The sequence below is a fragment of the Thermobia domestica genome, chromosome 4 (genome assembly GCF_964235325.1).
Source record: "Thermobia domestica chromosome 4, izTheDome1.hap1.1, whole genome shotgun sequence".
Taxonomy (NCBI): domain Eukaryota; kingdom Metazoa; phylum Arthropoda; class Insecta; order Zygentoma; family Lepismatidae; genus Thermobia; species Thermobia domestica.
Window position 1 is genome coordinate 256,522,507 of NC_137457.1, and position 27,596 is coordinate 256,550,102.

Below are 27,596 nucleotides of genomic sequence, written 5' to 3' on the forward strand. Positions count from 1 at the left end.
ACTTAAAAGTCTCGAATGAGAGTGTAAGACAAAATATCAAACACGAAACATTTGTTTTTATTTATTTATTTATTTATTTATTTATTTATTTTTTGACAATTTTATAGTTTATTTCTGTAGTCAGCTTGTGATCCCTCGCTTGTTCTTCAAGTCCCCTTCAGAAGACTGGCCCTTGGGAACCACTGGTTTAAAGTTTAAGGCGATGTAAAGTTGACCCTGTATATTCATTCTAAAGAAAAGCAGGGTTAACTTTACACTTCACAGCATTGTCTGGAACTATATCGTGACTATATCATTAACTTACGCGTTTTTGGCCCAGGAGATCCGGATTCGATTCGCGGCGTAATCCCATGTGGTTCGGATTCCACGTGAAGCAATAGGTCCATGTCTCATTATAACCTTAGTGTTGAAAGGAATGCTAAACTCCAACGAAATACAATGCAATTTATTTTGTATATTCCAGTTGGTAACCTTATGTGGTTCATAAAGAATGCTAGCTAATAAAGGCCATCTAGTTCAAGTTGGTGAGCATTTCTCGTGCAATTGGACCGATCATGGCTTATCAATAATGACGCTATTTGCGGCAAAATACTTCTAAACCAGACCTATTTTTGGATGCAAATATAGACGAATTGGAGCGTGTAATGTAATCTTAGAAACATTTTAGTACATGGTAAAAGTAACAAGGCCAAGACGTTTTCTATTTTACACCATCAATTGAGTGAAACCCAAGTTTTGTACGTAAATTTGAAATCAAAAGGTGTTGCATAAGAAAGTGCACGATCTCTGCAAAAGCTAGTGCATTTATTGTCAGCACCATCAGCTAATACTGTCTCTGTGATTTAATAAAAATGTTAAAATTGCAGTCAATAATAACATTCATGTGAAGTGCGTTTTATAACACTTTTATTTGGACGAAGACTTACTTAAGGATAATTTATTTGTACCGCGTAAGAAGTGAACATAGATCAAGAATTATTATGCAAAGTATTTCACAAGTAATAATAGTGATAGTCTCCTCTCTCTGTTTTTAAACACACACACACACACACAACAGAGAAACGAAAGCCACAAGGATAGTAGCAGGTTGAACTTGAATCTTTGTGACGTCATCCTTACGTGGCCAATAAGAGTGCTACTTCAGCCATGTATTGGACGAACCTCTTGGGATCGGCGAAAATGCGACCAGCTTCAAAGGGCATCTCACAGAGACAGTGAAGCAACATCTTAAAAATTCGAGAACTGATCTTAGTGTAATTCCAGGAGGCATAACATCAGTTCTTCAGCCCCTTGATATTTCCGTCAACAAACCATTTAAGATTGCATTCAGGCCCAGCTACCGTGATTGAATGGATGCGAACCGTAATGTTCGCACCTGCATTTTGACACCGCTATATTTATTTATTTATTTATTTATTTTTTAAGTGCGGACATTACATTTGGAAATTGTCAAAACATAATCAATAAAAAGAGTCTAAGAGAAAAATTAAACAATAATTTTGGTACGACTACTATGAGTATTAGCAGCGCAAATCTGTCTTCAATATTAGGTGGGGTTGGGTGGGGGTCCATTTTTTTTAGTGATATTCAAAATATTTATAAAGTTGAAAAATTCAAAATATTTATGAAGTTTAAAAACAATGCTGTGAAGGGATCAGGGGAACAGAGTTGTCTTTAACATTGGAAGGCGGGCAGATTTGATTATTCTGGGGGAACATCAATTTCATCTCACTTTCCTTTGTGGCAATCGGATATAAATAATCACATTTGTTCCCAAAAAACACATTTCAAATCGGATTACTGGGGGAAAGTCTCTCAGTTCGAAGATTGGAGGGGACATGTCCCCTTCATTTCCCTGGGACTGGGTGTCAGTGATGAGTATGTTCTCACCCCCTTTCTCTATTTCTCCTTATATCTATTTTTCATTTGACTTGGGGTATAGCACACGCACTCCTTTGTCCTACCTCATGGAAGGCTATGCCTTGCTTCCTACCTCTTTACATTTTATCATAACCTAGGAAAAACAATAAGTTATGACTTAGCCTGAGAAGGGTGTTTTCCGTCTAATGGTAAAACTCAGGACTTAATGTCTCTGACCATCAGTTTTGGGAACGGAGCGTACCTGAAATTTTTGATAGTTTTAGTTTAGTTTGTGTTAATTAGGAAGGAGTGCTTAAAAATTGGCAATTTCAGCAAGTTCTTTGTGAATACCTTAAACGTTTTGGCAGAATGTTGATTGATGTTTTAGACTACACTTCAAAATTGAACTTTTTGAACAGAGCTTGACCTGAGTGAAGTTTTTTGAGGGGGAGGGGGAAAGGAGCCAAATTAATATTTTTTCAAAGGGTCTGTTCTGTGTAAATTTGTGATGGATATTTCTTAACATTTTTGCAGGATGAATCCATACCGTTCTCAGTGGTGTAAGGGTGGTTCTGAGTAGTCCCTCGTTTAAGAATTTTATACTGCAAAGTCCAAGAAAAATGTTTGTCCCCTAAATAATTCATATTCAGTTATGTACAAGTAAATGCAGCACAAAAAACTGTCAAAGACAAAGCATTATAGCCAATAAACAAGAACTTTAGCTCCTTCTAGTGCCAGTAACCAGTGTTGTTATTCTAATTTTTCAACAACCGGTTCTGTGTATATATAGTACGCCATTTTATCCAGTGTAAAGAAAGTAGGACTGAAGCCCATTTTATCCAGTGTATACCTGAACGTCAAGGGGTGCTATAACTCCTATAACCCTCGCCTTGGATTCACACCTATATATATATATATACAGGGTGGGCCATTTTAATTAATCCACGGAAATATCTGAAAAATGATAAAACATAGAAGAAATATTTGAAGCACACGTTATATATTGCTAAGGGGGAAAACCAATTCCGCCAAAAGTACCCCTCTCCGCCCCCCTAAATGGGGGTAACTTGGGGTAACTTTGAAATGTCAAATGGGAACATGGGTCGAGTAATACCTCGTTCGAAAGGTCTTGGAAAACTAAGTAACGCTGTACCAAAAGATGTTTCATATTGTGCACCAGTTTCAAAATTGCCGCCATGATATGGTTCGGAAACTCCAGTAACCGTAGTATGAAAACCATGGAAGGTAAATGAATGGAACAAAATTGAAATACGTAAATATCATAGGGCATATCGAATGATGTAATCCCTGTGATCCCAGTGGCCTCCCTGAAGGGGTCTTGTGTGCTAACTTCAAAATTTCAATGTCCGACCGGAGAACGGTTCGGGCGTACGCTTGACCTACCCACTGTTGGGAAGGCTGTTTGGAAGGCAGACTTCATGCATAGAGAATTGGTGCACTAAGTTAACGCGGATGGCCACAGTTACATTTTGATTAACTATTAGCATTCATGTCATATTGTGAGCTTGAGGGACGAAACGGTGTGTACGTATATCCCCGAAATGCTTTCTGAATATCCAGCATGCATTGCATAAAAGTTTCTCTTTTTTTAGTCACTACAGCGTCATCCTTACAAACAAATGTTTCAACCACACTATACCTATTTGTAAGGGTACCCTTAGTTTACGAATTAAAGTAGAGTTCTCGTTTGAACTTTCACTTTACTTTTCACCCCACTCACATACAGAGCGCAGGGAGAGATTATTTTGCAGGACTTGGATTTCTCTCTATACATTATAGCAATTTTACTCTAAAATTTTTATCTCTGTTGTATTATTCTCGAGCCTTGGAACGCCTCCGTGGTTTTCCTATTTAATTTTTGTTATTTTCATTTATATCTAACCTTATTCATACTATGGGCACTAGACGTTTTCTTAGACACAGTCACTATGTCTTTGCGATCATTTTGAAAACGGTGTCTCATGTCGAAAACTTTCTTACAGAAGATGTTTGATATTAATTTGTCTATGTAACGTGATGTTACTCGCTTCAAGCTACTATTTGAAATTTTCAAGTTGGCCCCGGATACCTTTCAGTTGGCCCTTGGAGTCACCCCGACAACTCCTCTCGATGTGCCTTACGTCAGGTACCTACTCCAGTTTTTCTTTTGTTGATTTATCTCCAATCGCTTTCATACTACGGGTACTAAACCTTTACTCTGACACGGGTACTACGTTTCGGCGGCCTTTTGAGAACACTGCCATTTCACATCAATCGTTTTCTCCTGCAATATGTTAGATTTTGCAAGATTTATCGAACGAGTTACCACTCGACTCATGTTACTATTTGAAATTTTGAAGTTAGCCCCCAAGACACCTTTAGGGCGTCCATTGGGATCACAGAGACCACACCGTTCGATATACCCTATGATATTTACGTATTTCAATTTTGTTCCATTCATTTACCTTCCATGGTTTTCACACTACGGGTACTGGAGTTTCCGAACCATATTATGGCGGCCATTTTGAAACCGGTGCACAATATGGAACATCTTTTGGTACAGCGTTATTTAGTTTTCCAAGGCCTTTAGAACGAGGTATTACTCGACCCATGTTCCCATTTGACATTTCAAAGTTACCCCAAGTTACCCCCATTTAGGGGGGGCGGGGAGGGGTACTTTTGGCGGAATTGGGTTTCCCCCTTAGCAATATATAACGTGTACTTGAAACATTTCTTCTATGTTTTATCATTTTTCAGATATTTCCGTGGATTAATTAAAATGGCCCACCCTGTATATATATATATATATATATATATATATATATATATATATATATATATATATATATATATATATATATATATATAGATATATAGATAGATAGATAGATAGATAGATAGATAGATAGATAGATAGATAGATAGATAGATATAGATATGTGTATGTGTTAGAGAGAGAGAGAGAGAGTAGATGAAGAGGTATCCTGTAACTAAGAAAGTTTGTGCGGTTTTCGTTACTCATCAAAAACGACCCGCACAAAAATCTTAAACACCCATTTTATTCTTCGAAATAGTCACCATTGGTATCAATTTAATGTTCCTAACGAAATACAAGCTTATAAATGTCTGTTTTGAAAAAAAAAATCCTGGAGTCCAAAAATTGTTATACAGCCTTTGTGAGATCGTCATGTTTTTGGAATTATCGTTCCTGCAGCTGGTTATCCGTGTCAAAAAGAAAAAAGAAGTTAGTAACCCGATGGGGCGACGTCCGGTTAATTGGGTGGATGAGGCAGAATTTTCCAGCCCAGTGTTTTCATTACCTCTTTGGATGCTTTAGCCGTATGAGGTTTGGCAAAATCGTGGAGGAAGAGACCTCCTTTTCTGTTGACCAGTGCTGGCTGCTTCTGAGCAGTGCAGTTGAAACTCTTTGCAATTGTGACGAGTACTCGACTGTTATGGGCTTTCCACTTTCTAGATATTCATAGTGGACAATGCCGGTCAACCAAACACACAGCATTACCTTCTATTGGTGAATGTGCGGTTTAGCGACCAATGAGACTGAACTAGAAGTCGACCAATGATGTTTCCTCTTACGGTTATGACACATGATCAATTTTCCGTCACATCTCAAGATTTTGTCCAGGAACGAGGCTTTATTATGGTGCAACAACAGCGACAAGCAGATATTCAACCGTTGTTTCCCTTGGACATGGCATCAGGAACTCACATGAAGATGACTTAGCTTTCATGTCATCCCAAGATTATGAAGATATGATCAAATGGTTTCGTCAGATACTCCAAACTTCTGTGGAAGCTCCTGGCAGGTTTGATGAGGATTCTGCTTGATTTATTTCTCCAGCTGGACTTTGTCAAGGGTAGATGGACGACCTTTGTCTTCACGATGCTTGTCTTCAAGGCTTTCATCTCCGGAAAAAAATCGGCTGAACCACTTTTGAGCACTCCGTTCACTCATTGACGTCTCTCCAAAGGTGGAGCATATTCTTGTAGCGGCCTCTGCAGCTTTGTTTCCTAGTTTATACTCGTAAAGCAAAATCTTCCTTTCCAACGACTTGTTCTTTCGAAGACTGCGCTTTCTACAAAACCGATAGCGAAACATGCTATGCACTAAACAACTCTTCACTGACTAAGGTTTGAAAGGAACGTAAACATACGACGTAATTAGAATCAGTTTGACCACACTAATGCGACAAAAGTAACTGTTCTCAAAAACCGCACGAACATTGTTGGTTACCTGATAGATAGATATAATTCTCTAAGAAAACGAACCATATAATTTAGGTACAAAGTTTCTACTTTGTAGAACGCAACGACAATTTTATCACCTTGGGTTCGAACTAAAAACTGTTTATATTTTATTTTGTAGCACTACGTTCAAACAAAACCGACTTGAAGGAGGGGAAAATATATGAAAAATATACAATAGTGTATTTTTGTTAGTGAGATTTAGTGCATGTAGCATCAAAGATTTACCAAAACTAATTTATTGTCTGAAAATTTCAAACGTTTGTGCTCATCAATACAAATATGGAGTACTCAAAAGAATTAACAATTAAGATCTGGACATATTTTATTAACATGACTGCGAAACTATTTATCGATCGCATAAGATAAATTTCTTTGATCATCCATTCAAATTTCTGTCTATCCATTGCTTTGTAATAATTCAAAGTTGCTTGTTTTCACAACAATGCAAGCGAGCGGGAGAAGTACAGAGGTATTTTCACAAATTTGTTCGGCTTCTTTCTTTCATTTTTGGCTAGGTCATGCGTGTGTGTGTGTGTGTGAGTGAGTATCTGTCTGGGTATAACAAACGGTTCTGTGAAGTCGAAATATTTTAACAACCGGTTCTAGAGAACCGGCTGAATAGCACCACTGCTAGTAACGTAGTAACGAGAAAACTCGGTCGGGTTGTGGTACTAACATTGGATTCAGTATAGCTGTCCCTTAAATGTCTCGCTTGTGAACACCTTTGTTTCACCGCTTACCATACGTCAATCTCAATTTTTAATGTGGCGTTTCTGGACATTTGCCGCCCTGAGCTCGAGGCTCTGTGGCTCATGTATAAGTACGAGCCTTCTCCTGAGATACCATATTACGAGGGTCACTACGAAAGTTTTCAGATGTGAAATAACTTACATACTTAAAATCAATTTAACACTTACATTTTCTCAAAGTATTCACCATTACACTGTACACACTTTTGCATCCTCGAAAACCACTTTTGGAAGCAGTGTTGCCAGTTTTTTCTTCAAGTGTTGAAAGTTCATTCTCGTAAGCCACTACAGCTTCTTCAGGGCTGCAAACTCTCTTCCCACGCATGCGATCTTTAATCCTTCGGAACAGAAAAAAATCATACGGGGCCAGGTCAGGGCTATATGGCAGATGAGTCATAAGTTTGACCTCCGTAATTTCTAAAAACTGAATTGTGATGGTGGCCGTGTGTGCGGACGCGGTGTCATGATGAAGTAGGATCCTACGCAATCCAGTTCTTGGACGCCGTTCCCGAAGCTTCTGGAACACTTTTGTTAGGTAAACAGTGGTGTACCACTGACCAGTAACAGTCCTTTGTTCTTCAAGTGGAACAGTTGCAACATGGCCAGATTTAGAGAAGAAAGTTGCGACCATCTTCTTTCCCACACTTCGCTTCACTTCACTTTCGTGGGTGGATTTTCGTCTGGAAAGATCCAAACTGTAGACTGGCGTTTATTTTCAAGGTCAAATTGATAGATCCAAGTCTCATTACCAGTAACAATGTCAGAGACGCGTCGAGAATTGCCTCCATCAAATCTTGCAAGCATTTCTTCACACCATTCCACACGCATGCGCTTCTGCTGTTCAGTCAAAGTGTGAGGCACCCAACGAGATGAAACCTTCCTGAGCCGAAGATGATCATGAAGAATTTTTGTTACTGCTGGCGATTCAATGTTCACTGTAGATTCAATGTCCTTGAAAGTTGTTCGAGGATTTTCTCGAATCATTTGTTCCACAGCGGCAATGTTTTCATCTGACACAGCTGTTGCCGGACGTCCAGCTCTCTCTTCATCTTTAAGCGATGTCCGGCCTCTTCTGAATTCACCAAACCACCGAAAAATTGTAGCACGGGAAGGAGCAAGGTCCCCAAATGCCCCCTGCAAACGGTCAAGGCTTTGTGTCTCGTTCAAACTACTTTTGAAATCGTGAAGGATCATTGCCCGAATATGTTCCCTTTCGAGCTACATTCTAGACAGCCGAATACTGCACACATCAACAAACAAGTGAAGGCGATACTTCCACGCCGATAAGCGAGACGAGTTGAAACTTGCTTCACTTCTTCGCTCTGGATACAACTACCGAACGCAATTGTTGGCATTCAAATACTGTGTCACAACAATGCGTATCTCAAAACTTTCGTAGTGGCCCTCGTATTGTTAACAATAATAAACCTGTGGAACAAACCATTTTTTGTAAACAGATGTTCGTTACTGACTTCACGTTGTGATTGACTGGAGAGGGTTATAAGTTGTGTCGTGACTTGTTGTTTCTGTTTCTTCTTCTTCTTAATTTGATGAAAGCTAAATTGTGATTGGGTGTTTTAATGGATATATTCTATTCAGAAAAGGATGATGAGGAAAGGCACGAGTGAGTTTATTTTAAAATAGCTCGGGACCATGTTAAAACAGTTAAGGATTAAAGTTTTTAAGATTTGCCCTTCATGTTTAAAACGATGGGTTCGAAACTTAACAGTGTTGAATACCTGCGCCATCTTCGATTTTTAGCCCATTGTTGTATATGGAGAATTATTATTATTTGTTTCCTTGAAATAATCTGGAATTTTAATGGGGGGTGATTTTAATGGGTTCTTCTTAAAATGTAGGTCTATTCAAATGTTCCTTACTTCGTGGAATTTAAATTCTATTTCATATAATTTCAATAATTAATAATCAAATTTATTTTCCGTGATTAGGAATTTATTATTATTATTATTATTATTATTATTATTATTATTATTATTATTAGTAGTAGTAGTAGTAGTAATAATAATCATAATAATAATATAATTATTAAGTATTCTTCCTTTCGGCAGGTCATCGGACTAATGATTTTTTTTAAATTAGATTTGGGCCTAGAAATGTTTTTTCCATTCTTCTCGACCTTCAGTTTCCTCTTTTAACTTTAAATGTTTTCTTTTATTTTTTCATATCATCGATCAGTTATGTTCTTCTTCCTATCCGCGCTTTCTTTCTACAATAAGAAGACAATTCGCAAGATGTGCAATCCAATTGGCCTTTCGACGAAGGATGCTGGCTAGAAGTGTCCTCTTCTCTCCTATCCGCTTTAAAACATGGCGTTTGTTTTTCTCTGTTCATTTTATCTTCTCAATTTTCCTCCAAGACCACATTTCGAAGCTCTTTAAATATTCCTTCCCTAACTTCAAAGTCACCAACCCATATGTAGCATTTGACAAACTTCTTCTTTAGTCCAATGTGAAGCCTGATAGTTAAGAGTGATCTCTTCTTGTTGAATACTTCTTGATGGCAATTCTTGATCTAATCTCATTGGTGCAATAAGCGTCTCTCGTCAAAATACTTCCCAGATATAGAAAGGCATACATAATAAAAATTCGTGCCAAAGTAACGCCACTCTACAATGCTTTATTTAATCCATTTCAGAGCTTTTAGAGGCCTATAAATTCATGCTGTAGAAAAGCTTATGTCGATACCCTTCTTTCAGCCTTGTGATTAAACACCATTCATCTGATTACTTTTATTCTACAAAGTTTGGTGACGGTCCCACCATTCTCTAGAAGGATCAATTATCTTTCCTGCAAAATATTCTGACTATACTTACATAATGAGGTGTATCGATCTTCGATTGTTTTCCAGCTTCGATCTGTTCGGGGGAATAGCAATAAGCTTGTCCTCTGTAGATAATTATAACGTTGATCTCGTAGAAACATTACTTGATGGTATGTAAATGAAAAACTATGTGAAAAGCACTAAAGAACTTAATTGCTAAGTCGTAAGGCTGAAGCATGATACACAAAGTGTATAATAAGCAAAGAGGCTTACAAGGAAGTAAAATTGAAGTTGAACGGTTAAAAGGAACGCTAAACTCTATCCAAAAAATTCAATGGGGCTTTTACTACTTTCGAGGAGCTCACACTCGCAAACCTAAGTATCGCTTGTGCTCAATTATCAATCTCAACGTGTATGGCATCAGATCGCATGTTATTTCTTATGTTCTGAACTATCCTATGAGATTTCTCTTGTATAGGCGTGCTATACACTATGGGATAGATTATAGAAACTATCTTAAGTTTTTTCCTAGAGTCATAATCTCAACGTGTATGGCATACCGTAAGATCGCATGTCATTTCCTATGTTCTGAACGATCCTATGAGATTTCTCTTGTTTAGGCTAACTATACACTACAGGATAGATCCTAGGAAATATTTTTCCTAGAGTCAAAATCTCAACGTGTATCGCATAAAATTGCATGTCATTTCTTATGTTCTGAACGATCCTATGAGATTTCTTTTATTTAGGCCAACTATACACTACAGGATAGATTCTAGGAAATATTTTTCCTAGAGCCAAAATCTCAACATGTATGGCATCAGATCGCATGTCATTTTCTATGTTCTAAACGATCCTATGAGATTTCTCTTGTTTAGGCCAACTATACATTATACGATAGATCCTAGAAAGTCTCTTACGTTTTTTCCTAGAGTCAAAATCTCAATGTGTATGGCATCAGATCACATGTCATTTTCTATGTTCTGAACGTTCCTATAAGATTTATCTTGTTTAGAGCACACTCTAATTCGGAAAGAAAATTCGTAGGGTTTCGATTTAAGCGACATTAGGTGAGAGAAAGTAAAACAAATTCGTTTTCTCCTCGTCAGCCGTATGTTGGTGAAAGAGAAACCATACTAGACAAAATGAAGAGTGGTAGAGGGACTGATGAGGTATGTTTTGCTAATTTATCTTCTGATTTTTAAGCTTTTTTATATAGAGGTGTGCAATTTAACAATATAGTACCTGGTATCAGTATCAGTAGGATGTGCAGTGTAGTTACTTGTATGGCACAAAAGGGTAAGATGTCCTACGTGATATGTCGTAACATTTTTCCTCAGATAAATCCTAAAATATTTCTTAGGACTTATCTCATAGTGTATAGCTGCCTTACACTGAATTGTTACTGCCTAGTGGACTTTCTACTAAAATCACACATAGCGTTTAAGCACTAGTTTTTCCTTCAAAATGCGACATATAAAAAATAGTTCGCAATGAGTTTGGATGTACTACCACGGGGTCATATCTATGAAATTTTCATTCAGCTGCAATGGCACAGAGAAAATTGAAGTATCCCAGTTGTATGGCCCATTTCAGTGAATTCGAAAGAAACAAAAACTCTATATGTTCCTGACCAGAGCATTTTCCGCTCAGATACCAGTTTGCAAGCATACTAGTGGCATCACTTGGAGAAACGAGACTTTCAGTATATGTTAGTCATATTTCGTGTAGTACTTGATTCCACTGATAGTTCAAAACATTCCCATAGAGCGTTATCTGGTGGAATGTTTCAATACATGGAAGCCACTGCTACATTTTCATGGAAGCCACTGCTACAAACATGTATTTACCTGACCTTGTCCAAGAAGATATTACACACAGTTTACAGAACTTCCTTCGGGCAAGAAATACTACAGTCACTAATTTAACATTCTATACTCAAAAGTTACACATTAACCTGAATTGCCTAATATATACTTTTATTAGTAAAAAGTCACTTATACTCACTAAGGTGTTGTTGACATCGAAAATACCCTTGATCTTGAACATTCGACGGAAAGTCTTCCTCGAGTTGAGAAGACTCTTGACGAAACTGATGGCCGGTGTAATTTGATATGGAAGGATTTTATTTGGTCTCCCGTGCCGTGATAAGAATGCTGTTCCCCTAAACCTCTTGCAACTGTACATTTATCAATATGTAACTGCTGACCCTGTGCTTTGCGAATAAGCTCAATTCTTTCTCGGTCACTTAATTTGGGCGTCTTTCGATTCAGTTGTCTCTGAAAGAATATATATAGAGAAGAAAATATATTGAATAATCTTTCAATATAAATTCAAATTAGAAAAATAAACACACTGCTGAACAAGACTGCACTTATTTAATATAAAAACACATTTACAGGTGACGTTTCGATCTTCTAGCCAAGATCCTCATCAGACGTACATTGAGTGATACAAGCAAGCAAGCAAAAGAGTCAGTTTATCATCTCACTACGGAGATGAAAGGACGTCCAGCCATAGGCTGCTTTGTCCAGTGAAGGTACATTTTTTGTTTAAATGAGAGTTTTTGCAGTGAGCCAGCATGCCACACCGAAACGACAGCACGCAGAAAGGGACCCAGGTGTCCGGGTGGAATGCCAGGCCTGTTTTTCTTGTCAGTGGTGAGTTTTGTCTGGTGTTATTTTGCTACTGGAGTGCGTTGCCTATCAAGGAAGGAAGGATGGAGGTTGTTTTTGTTTTGATGTTTTTGTTTGAATTTAAGAACTTTGGATTTTTTTTATTATTATTTTTTTATTGTTATTATTTATTTATTACTAGCAGCGTTCACCCCGCTTCGCTGGGGTCACCCCGGAACGCAATAAACTTTGTTACTTAGATAATTTTTACTTTTTCGCTTTCAAGTGATATGATAAAAACCATAGAAGAATGGAGTAAATGTTAACATTATATCGCCTGTCATTTATGTTAACCCGCCGAGTGACACGGTCATGTGGGTTGCATATAAATACGGTTAGATTTAGCTATGATGAGCTAACAAAGGATTTGTACGTTATGGACACTTGAATGGTCAATTATCTCAAGACACTGGTAATTGAAAATTAAAGTGATATGATAAAAACCATCTAGGGTCCAAATATTAATAACCCCCCAAAAATGAAAGAAATTGGTTCAGCCGTATTAGCGTGATGAGCTAACAAAGGATTTGTACGTTCTCTTTTATATATATAGATTTTATTTTATTTATTTATTTTTAAGTGTCTATTCTCTTTGCTTTTATATTTTAGTTCTTTGCGGTCTAGTTTTGTTGTGTTCTTCTACTGTGACATGTGAGCTGTTTTATTTGTGAGGTTTTTTTTTTTTTTTTTTTTTTTTAAGGTTAGAGATAGTATGTTTTGTAAGGTTGTGTTGCTACTGCTGTCGTTTCTTCTTTCGTATTTCTGGAAGTGATCTTCATAAAATGGTTTGTTTCTTAGTTGTTGGCTGAAGTTCTTGTTCAGTGTTTTGATTTCCTTGTCTATGGGGTCCAATTTTGCCAGTCGGTATAGTTGTTCCTTTGTTTCGTTGAAGGCTTTGTACGTTCTGCGTATCCAGTATCTTTCTGCTCTGGCAATGTCTTCTATATTCTTGCTTGAGAAGATGGGGTGTCCATAGGTGAGCAGTGGTCTTATTGCTGTTTTATATAGGTATCGTTTATTTTCTTCTTCAAGGTATCCGGTTCTGGTTAGAGGGAGGAGGGCAAGTGTAGTACGTATTGCCTTCTTCCTTAACAGTTTGATGTGCTCTTGGAGTGTGAGTTTGCTGTCTATGGTGATACCTAGATATTGTGCGGTTTGTTTAGGGTGGATGTATTGGTCTCCTATTTTGATGGTTCTTTCTAGATCACTGAAAATGTCTCTGTGGTTTGTTGGAGGATAGAAGAGGATGATTTGAGTTTTTGTAGGATTCAGGTCTAATTTCCATTTCTCACACCATGTTTGGAAATAGGCGATTTGAGTTTGGAGATTTTTGAGGATGTATGATACTGCTTTGCCGGAGGTCCAATATGCTGTGTCGTCAGCAAACAGGCCGAGGTTGGTGTTAAGGTGCTGTTGCACTGGTGTATCATTGACGTACTTACATGATGTACAGAAGAGGGGCTATCGTTGATCCTTGGGGGACTCCCCTGTCCACTGAGAAGGTTTCAGAGAGTTGGTTGTTTATTCTAATTTGGGCGGTTCTATTGTTGAGGAAATTGTTTATCCATCTGATAATGCTTGTAGGTAGATTGAAGTCTTTGATTTTGTTCAGCAGTCCTTCATGCCACACTGCGTCGAAGGCGCCGGTGAGGTCTAGGAATGCTGCCCCCCCTCTGAGTCTTTTACGAAGAGCTATTTCCATGTCGTTATATATACGGAGAACTTGGTCTATTGTAGAGTATTGAGGTCGGAATCCTGCCTGGTTTGGTGTAAGTTGTTTGCTCGTGTTGAAATATTTGTGCATTCTATTTACCAAGATTTTTTTCCATGAGTTTCGAGATGGTTGATGTTAGGGATATGGGCCTGTAGCTTTTGGAACTGTTTTTTGGCTTTCATGGTTTGGGTATAATGATTGTTTCGGCTTTTTTCCAGGAGGAGATATATCCCGTCTTGAGGCTCGCTGTGTATAGCGAGGCCAATTTGTTAAGTAGCGAGGGGGGAGCTTCCTTCAAGTGTTTGTTTCTAATTCTGTCCGGACCTGGCGCCGTGTTTTTCTTTTTCTTGAGTGCCTGGTGTATCTCTGACATTTCTATTTCTTTTACTAATATTGTGGTGTCACCTGGATGCTTTTCTTGAAGGTCTGCTGTGGTTAGGTCTCTATGGTGATTTATGGTATTTCTAATTTGTGTGGCTCGGTCTTGAATTTGTTCCTGTTCATGTGTCTGTGGTGGACTGCTTCTGAACTTGTCTTGCATGTGGTTTGCGAAGAATTGTAGTTTTTCTGCTGTGGTTATTAGCTGTTGTCCATCTATGTTGTTGGCGATACTGCCACTAGATTTGTGGTTGAATCTTTTGACCTCATTCCAGAAGAGCCGTGGTGTCTTACGTCTGGCTTCGTTTAGGTTTGTACATAGGGTGATGAAGTTTTCTTCATTGTATTCTATAATGTCCCTTTTTATTTCTCTATCTAACCTGTTTATCTCTGTTTTGGTATAAGGATCTCGGTATTTTATGTATTGTCTTCTTAGCCAACGTTTGTGGTGAATCTTTTCTACTATACGCCTGGGAAGGCGTTTCTCTCTTGTATTGATTGTTTTTGTTGGGACGTGCAGTTTATCGGCTTCTTCTATGATGGCAGTAAGTCTATTGTTGAAATTTTCTATACTGTCTGGGTTTTGTTCAACTGAAAGGTTGACAATGTTTTCTTCGATGTGCTTTCTGTATTCTTCCCAGTTTGCTTCGTGGAAGCATTTTATTATTTTTAGGGCTGGAGTCTCGGAGGTGAGATATACACAATTCATCTCCCTATCTGCTCTCTCATTGGCTCGTTCAAACAGCCAATCAGAAGCGTGGGAATATATCTGAACTGACCAATGGGACAACATAACATTGGCTGTTTGAACGGGCCAATGAGAGAGCAGATAGGGATATGAATTGGGTATATATACTTGAGTAATTTTTTGTATCACTCAGTGTATGTCTGATGAGGATCTTGGCTAGAAGATCTAAACGTCACGTGTAAATGTGTTTTTAAATTAAATAAGTGCAGTCTTGTTCAGCAGTGTGTTTATTTTTCTGATTTTACTCGCAAGACGTTGACTATGATTGTGTGTAAATTCAAATTATCTTATGTAAATTTATATGTAAAATAACAAACTCTGAGTCTATTATGGAGAATTCTATTTTAGATAGCTAAGCGAAATACACTGAAAAAAATATCTCAATACTATATTGTCTCATTATTTGTGTATTCTTCTCAAAGGCTGGTAGTAAAGCCAATAAGCAAGTAGGACAAAGGTGGGTGAAAATGAGGAAAACCTAGTAAATGCATAGATTTAGTTTAATAATCAGTAATTCCCGAAAAATATATGCATCTTCAGGGAGTTAAGGTTTGGTGTAGGATTTGGAGTGGGGACTTAATCGATCCTTACTTTCTTGAAGATGAACAAGTTCGTTATCGTGCGATGCTCACTGCTTTCCTTTGGCCTACTTTGAATGAAATGAACATCAACAATTTATGGTTCCAATAAGAGGGCGCAACTTGCCACATTTCAGGAGACACAATCGCTCTGTTGCGTGAGAAGTTCCCGGACGGATTAATATCGTTACAAGGAGACCAAACCTACCCACCTCGATCTTGTGACCTGACCTTGTGGCTGTTTCCTATGGGGGTATGTTACTCGTAAATCACGAATTTTTGAGAATAAACTTAGTAATCTATTGGACGTGTCCTCGACGAAGTTGATGGGGAAATGTGTGAGCGGGTTATGATTAATTTCGTGGACCGAGCTATCGCGTGTAGGGCTAGTAGGGGGGATGTGTCATAACCCAATATTGTGTTTGTTTGCTCAATATCTCATCTCATCTGAAGAGAAGGGTGCGTTTTGTTTGCTTCTTTCATATAAACAAAATCGATTTAAAGTAGCTTCAAATCCGGCGTTCTTTTTGAGACACCCTTTAAATAATTGTGGTTTCGTTACACAGACTTTTTTAGGCATATCGATTAATATTTCTGCAATACTAATCGGGCATTCAGACTTATTCTCAAGAAAATAAATCTTTCTTAGAGTGGTTACTGCAGAACTTACAGAGTCCTTAAATCAAGGACGAAATTAATGGAAAACAAGGACAAATGTGGTTTAAGTAATAGTGTTTCAGATACTAAGATTCTTTCTGTATTGCCTTGTTCAAGTTAAAAAAATATTTAAGACAGTGATTTCCAACTGGCCGATTCCTGGCGGGGATCACGTGGTTGAAATCCTACGTTAAACTACGTTCACATCTCATACTAGTCCATTCATTTTACAAAATTTTAGAAAAAAAATTCATACAAGCAAGGAATTTTGTATGAACATTCTATATACCTTTAGAACTCAAAATATATAAAGTCCCCAAAAATAAAAGTTGTGCTCAAGCCGCCATCTTGGAAAATGGCTGAACACCTTTTTACGAAGGAAGTCGCAGATCTAGGTTTAAAGTAATATATCAAGCACACTAATTGGTCAATTGGTACAAAGTATATCTCGTTAGAATCACAATAAAATAAGCTTTCATACGACATATAGCAATTGTCCGTAGTACCTATTAAAGGGAAGTAATGACAGGAAATATTTAAGTTCTAGTACCCAAAATTCCCTTTTTTCGAATTTTTTCGACTGTAATATGGCAACACTGCATGAAAATCGTACCCAAAGAAATTGTACAAGTACAGTAATACATAATAAATATATTCTGAAAGTTTTACATTATTTCGACGAAGCCAAAGAGAATAATAATTCGCAGATCTTAAAATTGCGTTTGTCTAAACTGTGTAAAGAACTCTATGATAACGTTTCGCAGGTAGATTTTTTTTACACCATTCCACCTGCACCTGTAACATGAGTTATTCATCTCTGGAATCACAATAAAATGAGTATTGAATTAGTGTACCGTTGTTGTTTAAAGTGTTTAATGTAAGGAAGTACTCGAGGGAATTTTCGGAAAGTTAATTCTAAAAATTCCCTGTTTTGAATTAATGCTAGAAAAATAAACACACTGCTGAACAAGACTGCACTTATTTAATATAAAAAGACATTTACACGTGACGTTTCGATCTTCTAGCCAAGATCCTCATCAGACGTACACTGATGAATGTACGTCTGATGAGGATCTTGGCTAGAAGATCGAAACGTCACGTGTAAATGTGTTTTTATATTAAATAAGTGCAGTCTAATTCAGCAGTGTGTTTATTTTCTGATTTTATTCTGATTGTGTGTCAGTTTGAATTATTGCTATTATAGAGAAACAATACTGTATGAAGACAAGACCAAAACGTTGTAAATAGACATTAACATATATTAAACATAATTTTGGAAGTGCCTAGTCTTTCCAGCAACAATGAAAGATCATAGTAGTTGAGCTCCTACTGTGTCGTAATATACGAAAGAAAAATGAAATGGCAGTCAGTAAGGTTTTAAGTAATTTCTTCAAAATTTTTGTTTCAAAAATTTGGAAGATTTTGTTATACCTCTTTTTACATTTCTCACATAAATACTATGAAACAAGAGATAGATAAATTTATAATATTACGAGGTTTTTTTAAAAACATACTACCGATCTTCATAGCAGAAAATGTTATCGAGCTCTGACCGCATAGCATGGATTATTACATATCATAGATTTTCTAAAGACTCTCATTAACTCCTTACCGCATGCCGTGCCATATACCGTATGGCACATACCCTTTTTTCACTTTAGCTTTTTTGTGATTCATCAAAGGCATCAAATGACTGTTTTGTCTGCTGTGCGAGATATTGACGTGTATGAATAAGAGATTTTGATGTCACCTGGCATGTTCTTTGTGAGTTGTAAGTGTGTCATATATGGCACATACTTATTTCTCGTCGGAATTAAGTGAAAAATCTAAAATTCAAGTTTTAATTCATTTTTCAAATTACCATATGAGGATTTCCAATACTGATTATTTTTTTTCGCTAAAAGAAAAAATCATGCAGAAAGGGGTTAACATTGTCTTCCAAACCATAATAGAACACTTCTGTACGACTGTCACAAGATTGTCCTTCACATGTGGCACACATTGATGAACAGAATCATCCCGATTTTATACATTCACAATATTTGTTAGTGCATAATAATCTAGTTTCAGCAGTGCAGGTGGTGCAGACTGTTTTGAAAAAATCACAGGAATTAGCAAGTTATTCTTGATCATACATCCCCATAATGTTGGGTCCACAATGTTTCGAATGTTGGATTTGTAAATAGACCCTGTAGAAGTGCTGCGAAGCCGCATCACTGGTCTTTGGAAGCATAGCATGATGAAATACTCTATATACTTGTTATTTGGCTATTACATTACTGTACCTGTAATACTTCAAATCATCGAGGTCTCACTCTTCTTACAACCATACAACTGAAGTAGAATTTTTCTCCTGCTGAAGCAATTTCATCTTTCGAAGCCGAAGACAGATTGGAAACCTTTACAGTCGACCAAAGTCACCAAACCTTAAGTCACAATCTTTCTGAAGAATATATCGAGCTTTTATTTTACCTTGGTTGTAGAGGGCTGAAGTGGTAGCACATCCAGAAACAGCATGAGCAAAAAGAAGAACATCACTAACCTCACCCAGGAGAGACTTTTGGTCTGGAATATTGGACAATGTATATTTTCCATGCTTTGAAACTGAAGCTGGTTTGAAGAAATACATTTTGTCAGACAGAGAAGAATTAGCTGTGAGAAGAACAAGCAAATCAATATCCTGACCAACCACAAGACATTCGTTCCAGTGTTTGCTTTTATATAAGGCCACTGAGACAATAAGACTGTCTACATCAGATTCGACTTGATAAATATCTGTATTTGATTCTCGGCAATTATTTGATAGAACATCTATAAATTGTCTCTTGTTGCTGTTGTTTGCAAGGAAATCAGCCTGTGTACCTGTTGGTGAAAAGTTTAGGTTTATATGTATGTTTGTAGATATTATCTTAGCAGCTCTCCTTTCCTGTTCACATCTCTTTATGATGGGATTGGTTGGATATCCATCAAACACGATAGTACCGTACATGATCCTCCGTACCGTAATGTGATTTTATGTAAGAAATATAGCTTTAGAAAATATTCTCATAAGTTGCTGGTCGGGGCCACACTACACAATGAAGTAGCTAACTACCATCAACAACGTGAACGCAATCTTCGGGAAAATACGACATATCGGTAGACTTAAAACATTTGAAAACAGACGCCTCTTTATTTTTTCTTAATGATACACTCTCTCAAAAAAAGTTGTGGTTTTGGTGCAAGCTCGTACTTGAAGCACCTTCTCAGTTCCTGAGCATCTTTAGTAAAAACAATTATCCTGTTAAATAGTTGCTGCGTATTGACAGGTATTATTTCATTGTTTATGACAATCCCAGAGTTTATCTTTCCTGTGAATGATTACAGTCCCAAAATCTTTTCCCTCTTTTGCTACTAAGAAAGCCATTCTCTTTTCTATGGCTCGAACAAAAGTTACTGTATCATCTGCAACCTAGTTCTCCAGATTCTTGATGAAATGAATTATGTTCCAAAAGCCACCTGCAAAAAGTTTCCGCGTCCCGGTAATCACGGATCTGCCGAGAGGTTCATTCCTCCTTATGCTGCTCGGAGAATGTAAAAATTGTTAGTTTCTCTACTACTTTTGATAATTCCGTACTGAGTGGAAAGGAAGAAGTTCACCGTAACAAAGTCTCATTTGTTATGCCTCCATCACGAGTGAGTCCACCTACAGATTTCATCGGTAGGTTTAGTGATTTCTCTATAACTAGAATACTCATTGGATACTCCCAACCAATATCTTTCAGAATAACGAACGGAGAAGAATCTTTCTTTTCTAAACTTTTCGAAGTCTTGTGCTGACATTCGATGTTCGTATTCAAGTACCAACTGAAGTTACAAGTGAGCACTCTTTACGTACAAATTGTGGTCTTCTGCATGAAAGATAGGGATCATAGGTTTAACCATCTTTACATAATTCCATGACCAGTATCTTCTCTCCACTTCTTTCCGCTGCAATGAATTCCTTGACCAGTATCAATTGCTTCATAAATGAAGCCACAATTTTGCGGTTTGACTTTTTTCTTTGCTCTTTTACAGATTTTATTTAAGTCATTTACCACTTTGATACTTGCCTCAGACGTTGTTAATTCTGCCAATGACTTTTCATACCTAAGTGCCTCTTCACTCCGTCTTATTATTATATTAAAATAATCGCTTTTTAATTCGCTATATCTTTCATATAAGAAATAAAACAATGCACATAATATTAGTAGACGTCCACTCAAGGATCCAGAGAAAGCATGACCTGACATAAGGTGGGAAATTGAGTTTTTAGTAAAGACACTTGATCACAATTCCTCAATTCCGCTGCTTCTCATGATATAACCTATCGAACCTAAGAAACTCATTAGTAAGTGAAAACCACCCAGTCGTACACTTGACTGTTGAAAGAGAGCTCCCAACCTCCTTTGACATTATAATTTCACATGTTTTTGCAAAAAGAGGTTGGTCAAAAGTAACAATACATAATTTAACCTTACGTTTGTTCTCTGAAGCAACATACATCAAACCTGAATTGATATTACTCAAATTACTTGCTTCTAAATTTATAAAAGGAATTGGCAATACTTTAATAATTTGACAGGCTCCTTGCTCTTGAAAAACTGTTTTCGTGTAACCATTCCAAAATGGTATTCGGTTCTTTGAGAACAAGAACCCACAAATCCAACAAATATTAAGCTGGATTAATTGCCTTAACACTTCTCTGTTCATTTCGATGTTTTGTATCTTCAAATCATTTAAGGCAGATGTAACTAGTTTCTTCCTAATGCACAATTTTACTATTCAGTAGAGGGTTTATTTCCTTATTTTACACTTCGGATATTAGGCGATGGAGTTGAAACTGCTTGAGCTGAGGTTATGCACTTTATGCTACCAAGGACGTGAAGTCCCCTTACCTTCTAGGATACACGTGTTTACATCGGTATTGTCAAATACAAACTACATAAAAGAACTGTCCTCTATCTAAGACTGGGCACTTTCACTTGCTTATCAGTTTTATCAGTGTCTATCAAAATCTATCAAGTCTATTTACAATATTTTGATCTTGTCTCCATGCAGTGTTGCCTCTCTATAATAGCAATAATTCAAAAAGAGGAAATTTTTAGAGCTTTCAAAATCCCCTCCTGTACTTTCTTATATTAAACACTTTGAACAACAACGGTACATAAATTCAATACTCATTTTATTGTGAATCCAGAGATGAAGAACTCATATTATAGCTGCAGGTGGAATGGTTAAAAAAATCTCTGCGAAACGTTATCATGGAGTTCTTTACGCAGTTTAGACAAATGCAATTTTAAGATCTACGAATTATTATTCCCTTTGGTTTCGTTCAAATGATGTGTAACTTTCAGAATATATGTATTATGTAGACCCTATTAGTGTACTTGTACAATGTTTTGAGTATGATTAACATGCAGTGTTGCCATATTACAGTCGAAAAATTCGAAAAAAGGGAATTTTGGGTACTAGAACTTAAATATTTAACGTCATTACTTCCCTTTAATAGGTGCTACGGACAATTGTTATATGTCGTATGAAAGCTTATTTCATTGTGATTCTAACGAGGTATAATTTGTACTAACTGACCATTAGTGTGCTTGCTATATTATTTTAAACCTAAATCTCCGACTTCCTTCGTAAATATTAGGTGTTCAGCCATTTTCTAAGATGGCAGCTTGAGCACAACTATTATTTTTGGGGACGTATAAATTTTGAGTCCTAAAGGTATATAGAATGTTCATACAAAGTCCCTTGCTTGTATGATTTTTTTCTAATCCTTCATTTTTGAACCTAAAGTATAATGACTGGACTATATAGCCTTGATGCTAAACGGGACAGTAAACTCAAATCCAATCCAAATGCAACTGTCCGATATGTGATGTAGGACTACGGTTTCACAATCTGAAGAAAACAGAAAAAGATAAGGAGGAAAGAAAGGGAACGGGTAGGTGACCAAGTATTGCAGAGCATGTGCAGTGTCCCCGAATGGTACGTGAAACCATCGATCACGATATCTATGCTCTCCTTCGCATGTTATCGATGCTCGACACTGTCTCCTCTACTATACCTATTGTATGTTGCTGGCCTTGTTGTTCCAAACAACATAAATATATTTCAGTTTGCTGACGACAACGCCTTTTTCACGACGGCCCGCACAGTGCAATCCATCAGTAAAACCATGCAAACGGCAATTGACGCATTCGTTTACTGCGGTTAAGTCCCTTGCTTGTATGATTTTTTTTCTAATCCTTCATTTTTGAGCCTAAAGTATAATGACTGGACTACGTAGCCTTGATGCTAAACGGGACAGTAAACTCAAATCCAATCCAAATGCAACTGTCCGATATGTCTACGAAAACTCAGGCTAATGTTTTCCTGCCACGTAGATGTCGTTCACGAATATACAGGAATCGAAGTCGATTAAACCTTCAAGTAGATCATACACCTGTCCTGGCGTCAAATACTCTCACTTATCTTGGTGTCATATTTGTCTCCAAACTTACTTGGATTCCACACCTCACTAAGATCATACACCAAGCAAAAAATCGGCTCAACCTCCTCAAGCGATTAGTCGGTACAACATGGGGGCTAAAACCACTAACAGTCCTTAATACATATAAGGCCTTTATGCGCAGTACACAAACATATGGACACACTGCCTGGACATCCGCACCGCCAAAATTCTCTCAGAAATTGGCTATCCTAGAACGTCATGTTCTACGCCTAGCACATCTCAGATGATGCTGTAGTGGATCCCGAAATCTTTCTCATCTAAGAAGCACGTGAGCTTTCATCATTAATCTACCAATCATATGCACCGTAACTACCTATTAACATGGGCTTCCTCTGTCTTCATCAGTTTCTGAATCGCCCCAGGAACAGAAGATAACTTGCATTCGTCAGTACTAACAAATCTCTGTGATGTGGCGTTCAGAGCACTGCATTTCATCTTCACCTACTTCTCTGCCCACTGCACCTGCACGTTTTTCATTCCAGTTTTGCATTCGCCATAACTCAGCACGGGATGCTAATAAATGTATTTTTTTCGACAATGTTACTGTTGCACACTTGGCCTCCCATTATATTATGCGTGTACCTCATTATATGTTATTTCTCACCCTTCAATCACCATTCTGTATGTATATGTACTTAATGAATAAATATTAAATATAAAGGGTGTCCGGGAAATAGGGACGAATATTAAAGTGCTACAAAACTAATATAAAATATATTGATTTTTTTTATAAACACATTGAGTAACTTCTCCCATTTATGTATACATATTTTAGGTAATTTTCTTACATTTATGTATGAAAAATTGTATCCGGTATATGACCCCCCAAGGTTGCACGGCAATGAGCAATGCGTTTATTGAAATTTGCGATGACGCGTTCACAAACATCTCGAGTGATGCCGTTAATAACCCTCTTAATTGCATCCTTCAGTTGTTGTATTGTCTGTGGTTTGTTCACGTACACTTTAGATTTCACAAATCCCTACAAAAAAAATCACAAGGGGTAAGATCGCATGATCTGGCAGAACATTCCTGATTTCCTCGCAAAGAGATAATGTTTTGAGGAAACTTTTCATTCAGCAGACCAATTGTTTCATGCGGTGTCTGACAGGTCGGACCATCTTGCTGAAACCAAAAATCGCCATTTTCAACTTCCATTTCATCCAAAACTGGGAAAAACCTATCTGCAAGCATGTGTCTGTAACGGTCGCCGTTCACAGTAACGCCAGCTTTCTCATCGTCTTCAAAAAAATACGGGCCAATCACTCCTCCTGCCCAGACCCCACACCACACAGTCGAGCGTTGAGGACGCATCTGTTCTTCCACAGTCACTTGCGGATTTTCTGTACCCTAAATTCTGCAGTTCTGCTTATTGATGTACCCACTGAGATGGAAGTGTGCCTCATTTGAGAAAATTATTCTTGTCGTGAAGTTCTCGTTCTCGGCTTGTCGAGCCAATACTCATTGAGCAAATCGATGTCTCTTTCCATGATCTGTAGGCTTCAACTCTTGTGTAAGTTGAATCTTGTATGCATGCATTCTCAGACCTTTAAACAGGATTTCATGCAGTGAACTTGGTGATAAATTCAATTCGTCGGCGAACGGATTTCATGGGGCTTACGGTCATACTGTCACGCACGACAGCAATGTTTTCTTCTGTTCGAACAGAACGCGGTCTTCCAGTTTGCTTAACATTTAACACTGACCTCGTGGTCTCAAACTTTAGGACCAACTTCCGAACTGATGATTCAGTAGGAGCAACATTTCGTCCAAGTGTCACACGCAAATCTCAAACGGTTGCCGTGGGACTTTCCTTGTTTTTGTAATCATTTTTAATCACTTGGATGCGTTGCTTTGTTGTCAAACGCTCCATGCCAAAATAAACACCAACCAACAATGCTGACCACACAGGCTATTAATCGGAAGGATAGAGGACAACAAACATGGTAAAACCACGGCTACCAACCGTCACATGACAAAATGGTGCGAAATTCAAATTCGTCCTTATTTCCCGGGCACAATTTATGTACACCTCTTAGACCAACCACATTAAAGTTCAATCCAACTTTTATATCTGAAGCACTTACCGGAGGAAAGGGCAAAACCCTTTAACCGGGATGACGGACAAAAAAAAAAAAGGCATTTTTATTGCTATTGTAGCATTTTAATAGATATATTAATAGTTTTAGACGTATTTCACTTTAACATCCGATTAACCATTTATAATCAATCTGTATTATGAATTCTTTCTGAATATAGATACAGTAATCACAGGCCATTGAAACGTAAGTAATAAGTGGAATATCAATCATACATACCTGGTATAAGAAAATCAAATCATCAGTAGACATTATTATTATTTAATATTAACGTATCAATACACAACTAACTAATCCCTTATTCAAAGTTTACTGCCATCAAATATAGTTACTAAGCATTACAAAATATCGTTAACAATATTACACTTACAATGGAAATTTGAAATTTCCACAAATGTAGAACAGAATTTGTAATACAAGTAATAGTCTGGGGACAAATAGTGTCCCGTGGAAAATATTACGAAACAAGTGTGAGAGATGGCTCAATCTCTTCGTCTTTATGTACAGAATAAGAATTTATATGGTGATAATCTAGCATTCTGTGTAGAGAGCAAATATTTAATAAAAACAAAATGGCGAAAAATAACCTTTCAACGCCTTTGCGTCCAACCTTTAAACCCTTATATCTCAGTACCTAATTAAGCTAGAAAAATAATATTTATGTCGATGTATTTCTGAAGGATGTAGCTTTCCAGTGATATGCATTTTGCCCATATCGGGGTTTTGAGGGGGAAGTTGGATGATAAATTGGTATGTTTTCCCTAGTATTGCCATTTCCACATTTAAAAGTGGGGCTCTAACCCCCAAAAGGTATAGATGAATACAAGTTGGTATACAAAATCCGAATCTGTGTAGCATTAGCTTTCCAGCGATGTATCATTTATGATGATTGAGGCAGTGCTACGGGCAGCAATATGAAAGTCTACGATTTTCTTGATTTCTTTGGAGTATATATGTTAAAGATATAAAGAAACAAATAAATATATTTCAATCAATATCTGGTCATTCTCACATTTATTACTCATTGATAATGTAAATGATGCATCGAACAGTAACTTTTAATGTGATTAAAGTAAGAACTACTTTATAATGTTAACCACACATATTACTTAAAGAAAATGTACTAAGAAAAAATGGTTAAAAAGAAACTATTATATAAAAGAACCTAACTATTTGATAATTGTAGTAAATATCATAGCATATTCTTTTGTTTCTGTTAATGATTATGTTACGTTCTAGTATCAAAGTTCAAAATAGGAAAGTAAGTTTGCATATGAGTAATTGGGGAGTATTTTTTTTCAGCATGGAATCATTATGTAAGGTCTTTATCTTCACTCTAATCATCACAATAATATGCCAGGGGTGCCCACAAGGGGGGGGCTATGACGTAAACTGCGTCATTGAAATATTTTGGGGGGGTAAAAATCTATATAAATATGCTTGAGGGGGGGGTAAAAATTAATCGAAAAGATTTTTTTTCATGGAAGAACACCTACGGATAGACAATTGAGGGGGAGGGGTGCGTCATGGACACGAGGGGGGTGGGCACCACTGAATATGCTGTATTAAATTCTTCACTGACAGTCTCAGGGTCACTGCTTTCATTGATTTCTCTTCTGTTATTACATACTGTTCCATTATCTTTGCACTCACTCAATTGTGTACACCTTAAGATTTATACAACAATAACCACTAGAACATCTCTGTTTACAGCTACACTTAGTAAGTTCAAGTATAGTTTGAGGCACTGAAAACATTATACACATAATCGGTTCATATCTATCTTCTACTTTTTCCCCATCCATTTTCATTTGGATCTGGCGCTGTAGGTTGCTATTGAAGGTTCTGTTAACATTGGTGAGCTTGCAAATTGACCCTCAATATTACATGTTCCAAACTTCCTCTTGTTTCGGGGAGGTTCCCATCTTAAGTGTATATCCGTCATCTTGCTTCACCTATATCTGTGATGTTTGTGTTTCGTATGTATACTTCGCAGACGAATTTTTCAAAAGTTAGCACCGTTGTTGAGCAACATGTAATTTTGCCATAACCTTTAAAACGTCTTCCGTTGTGTTTTCGAATGCTTTCTACCAAGTTAACTTTCCTGTGTTGACAAAAGATCCAGTAGTATCTCATCCTGAAAGTGCATGAAGTCCAGAAAGTTCTGCAGTTTTCACAGCTCCAAGTTTGTAATATAAAAGATTTTAGACGTACGAACTGTTTCATTCCTTAACAAAGATAGATACCTTTATTAATGGGCAGAATGGGATATCTTCTTAACGGATGTACAAGAATATCTGAATCAGGTGAATATATATGAACTCCATTAGCACCGTGCTTTCTGAAAAATGCTGCATGAAGAATTATTTTTATATCTGCTTCTTATTGTATTGTTTCCAACTCCTTCACATCAATATGAGTTGCTGCTGCTTTATTTTGCTAACACACTACAATATTCTTCTTTTGTTCCTTACCAAGTTCAAGAAGTGTAATTGCAAACAAATTAGTAAGTTCATTCTTGTTTTGCTCGTGAGCAAGAGTTTCTTCTAGCTT

The 27,596-nt window shown here is 37.2% G+C and overlaps 1 protein-coding gene across 3 annotated transcripts in view; it reads right to left on the minus strand.

Moving 5' to 3' along the window:
- Nucleotides 1-27,596, minus strand: part of LOC145683487 (uncharacterized) — a 134,650-nt gene that overhangs the window by 12,700 nt on the left and 94,354 nt on the right. For 2 of the 3 annotated variants that reach the window (XM_081754821.1, XM_081754823.1), the window contains exon 2: nt 11,664-11,935. In XM_081754821.1, the coding sequence (XP_081610947.1) occupies nt 11,664-11,935 (272 nt within the window). Of the gene's footprint in view, nt 1-11,663; nt 11,936-25,262; nt 25,372-27,596 lie in introns of those variants that run through there. The other variant, XM_081754822.1, reaches the window with a different exon arrangement.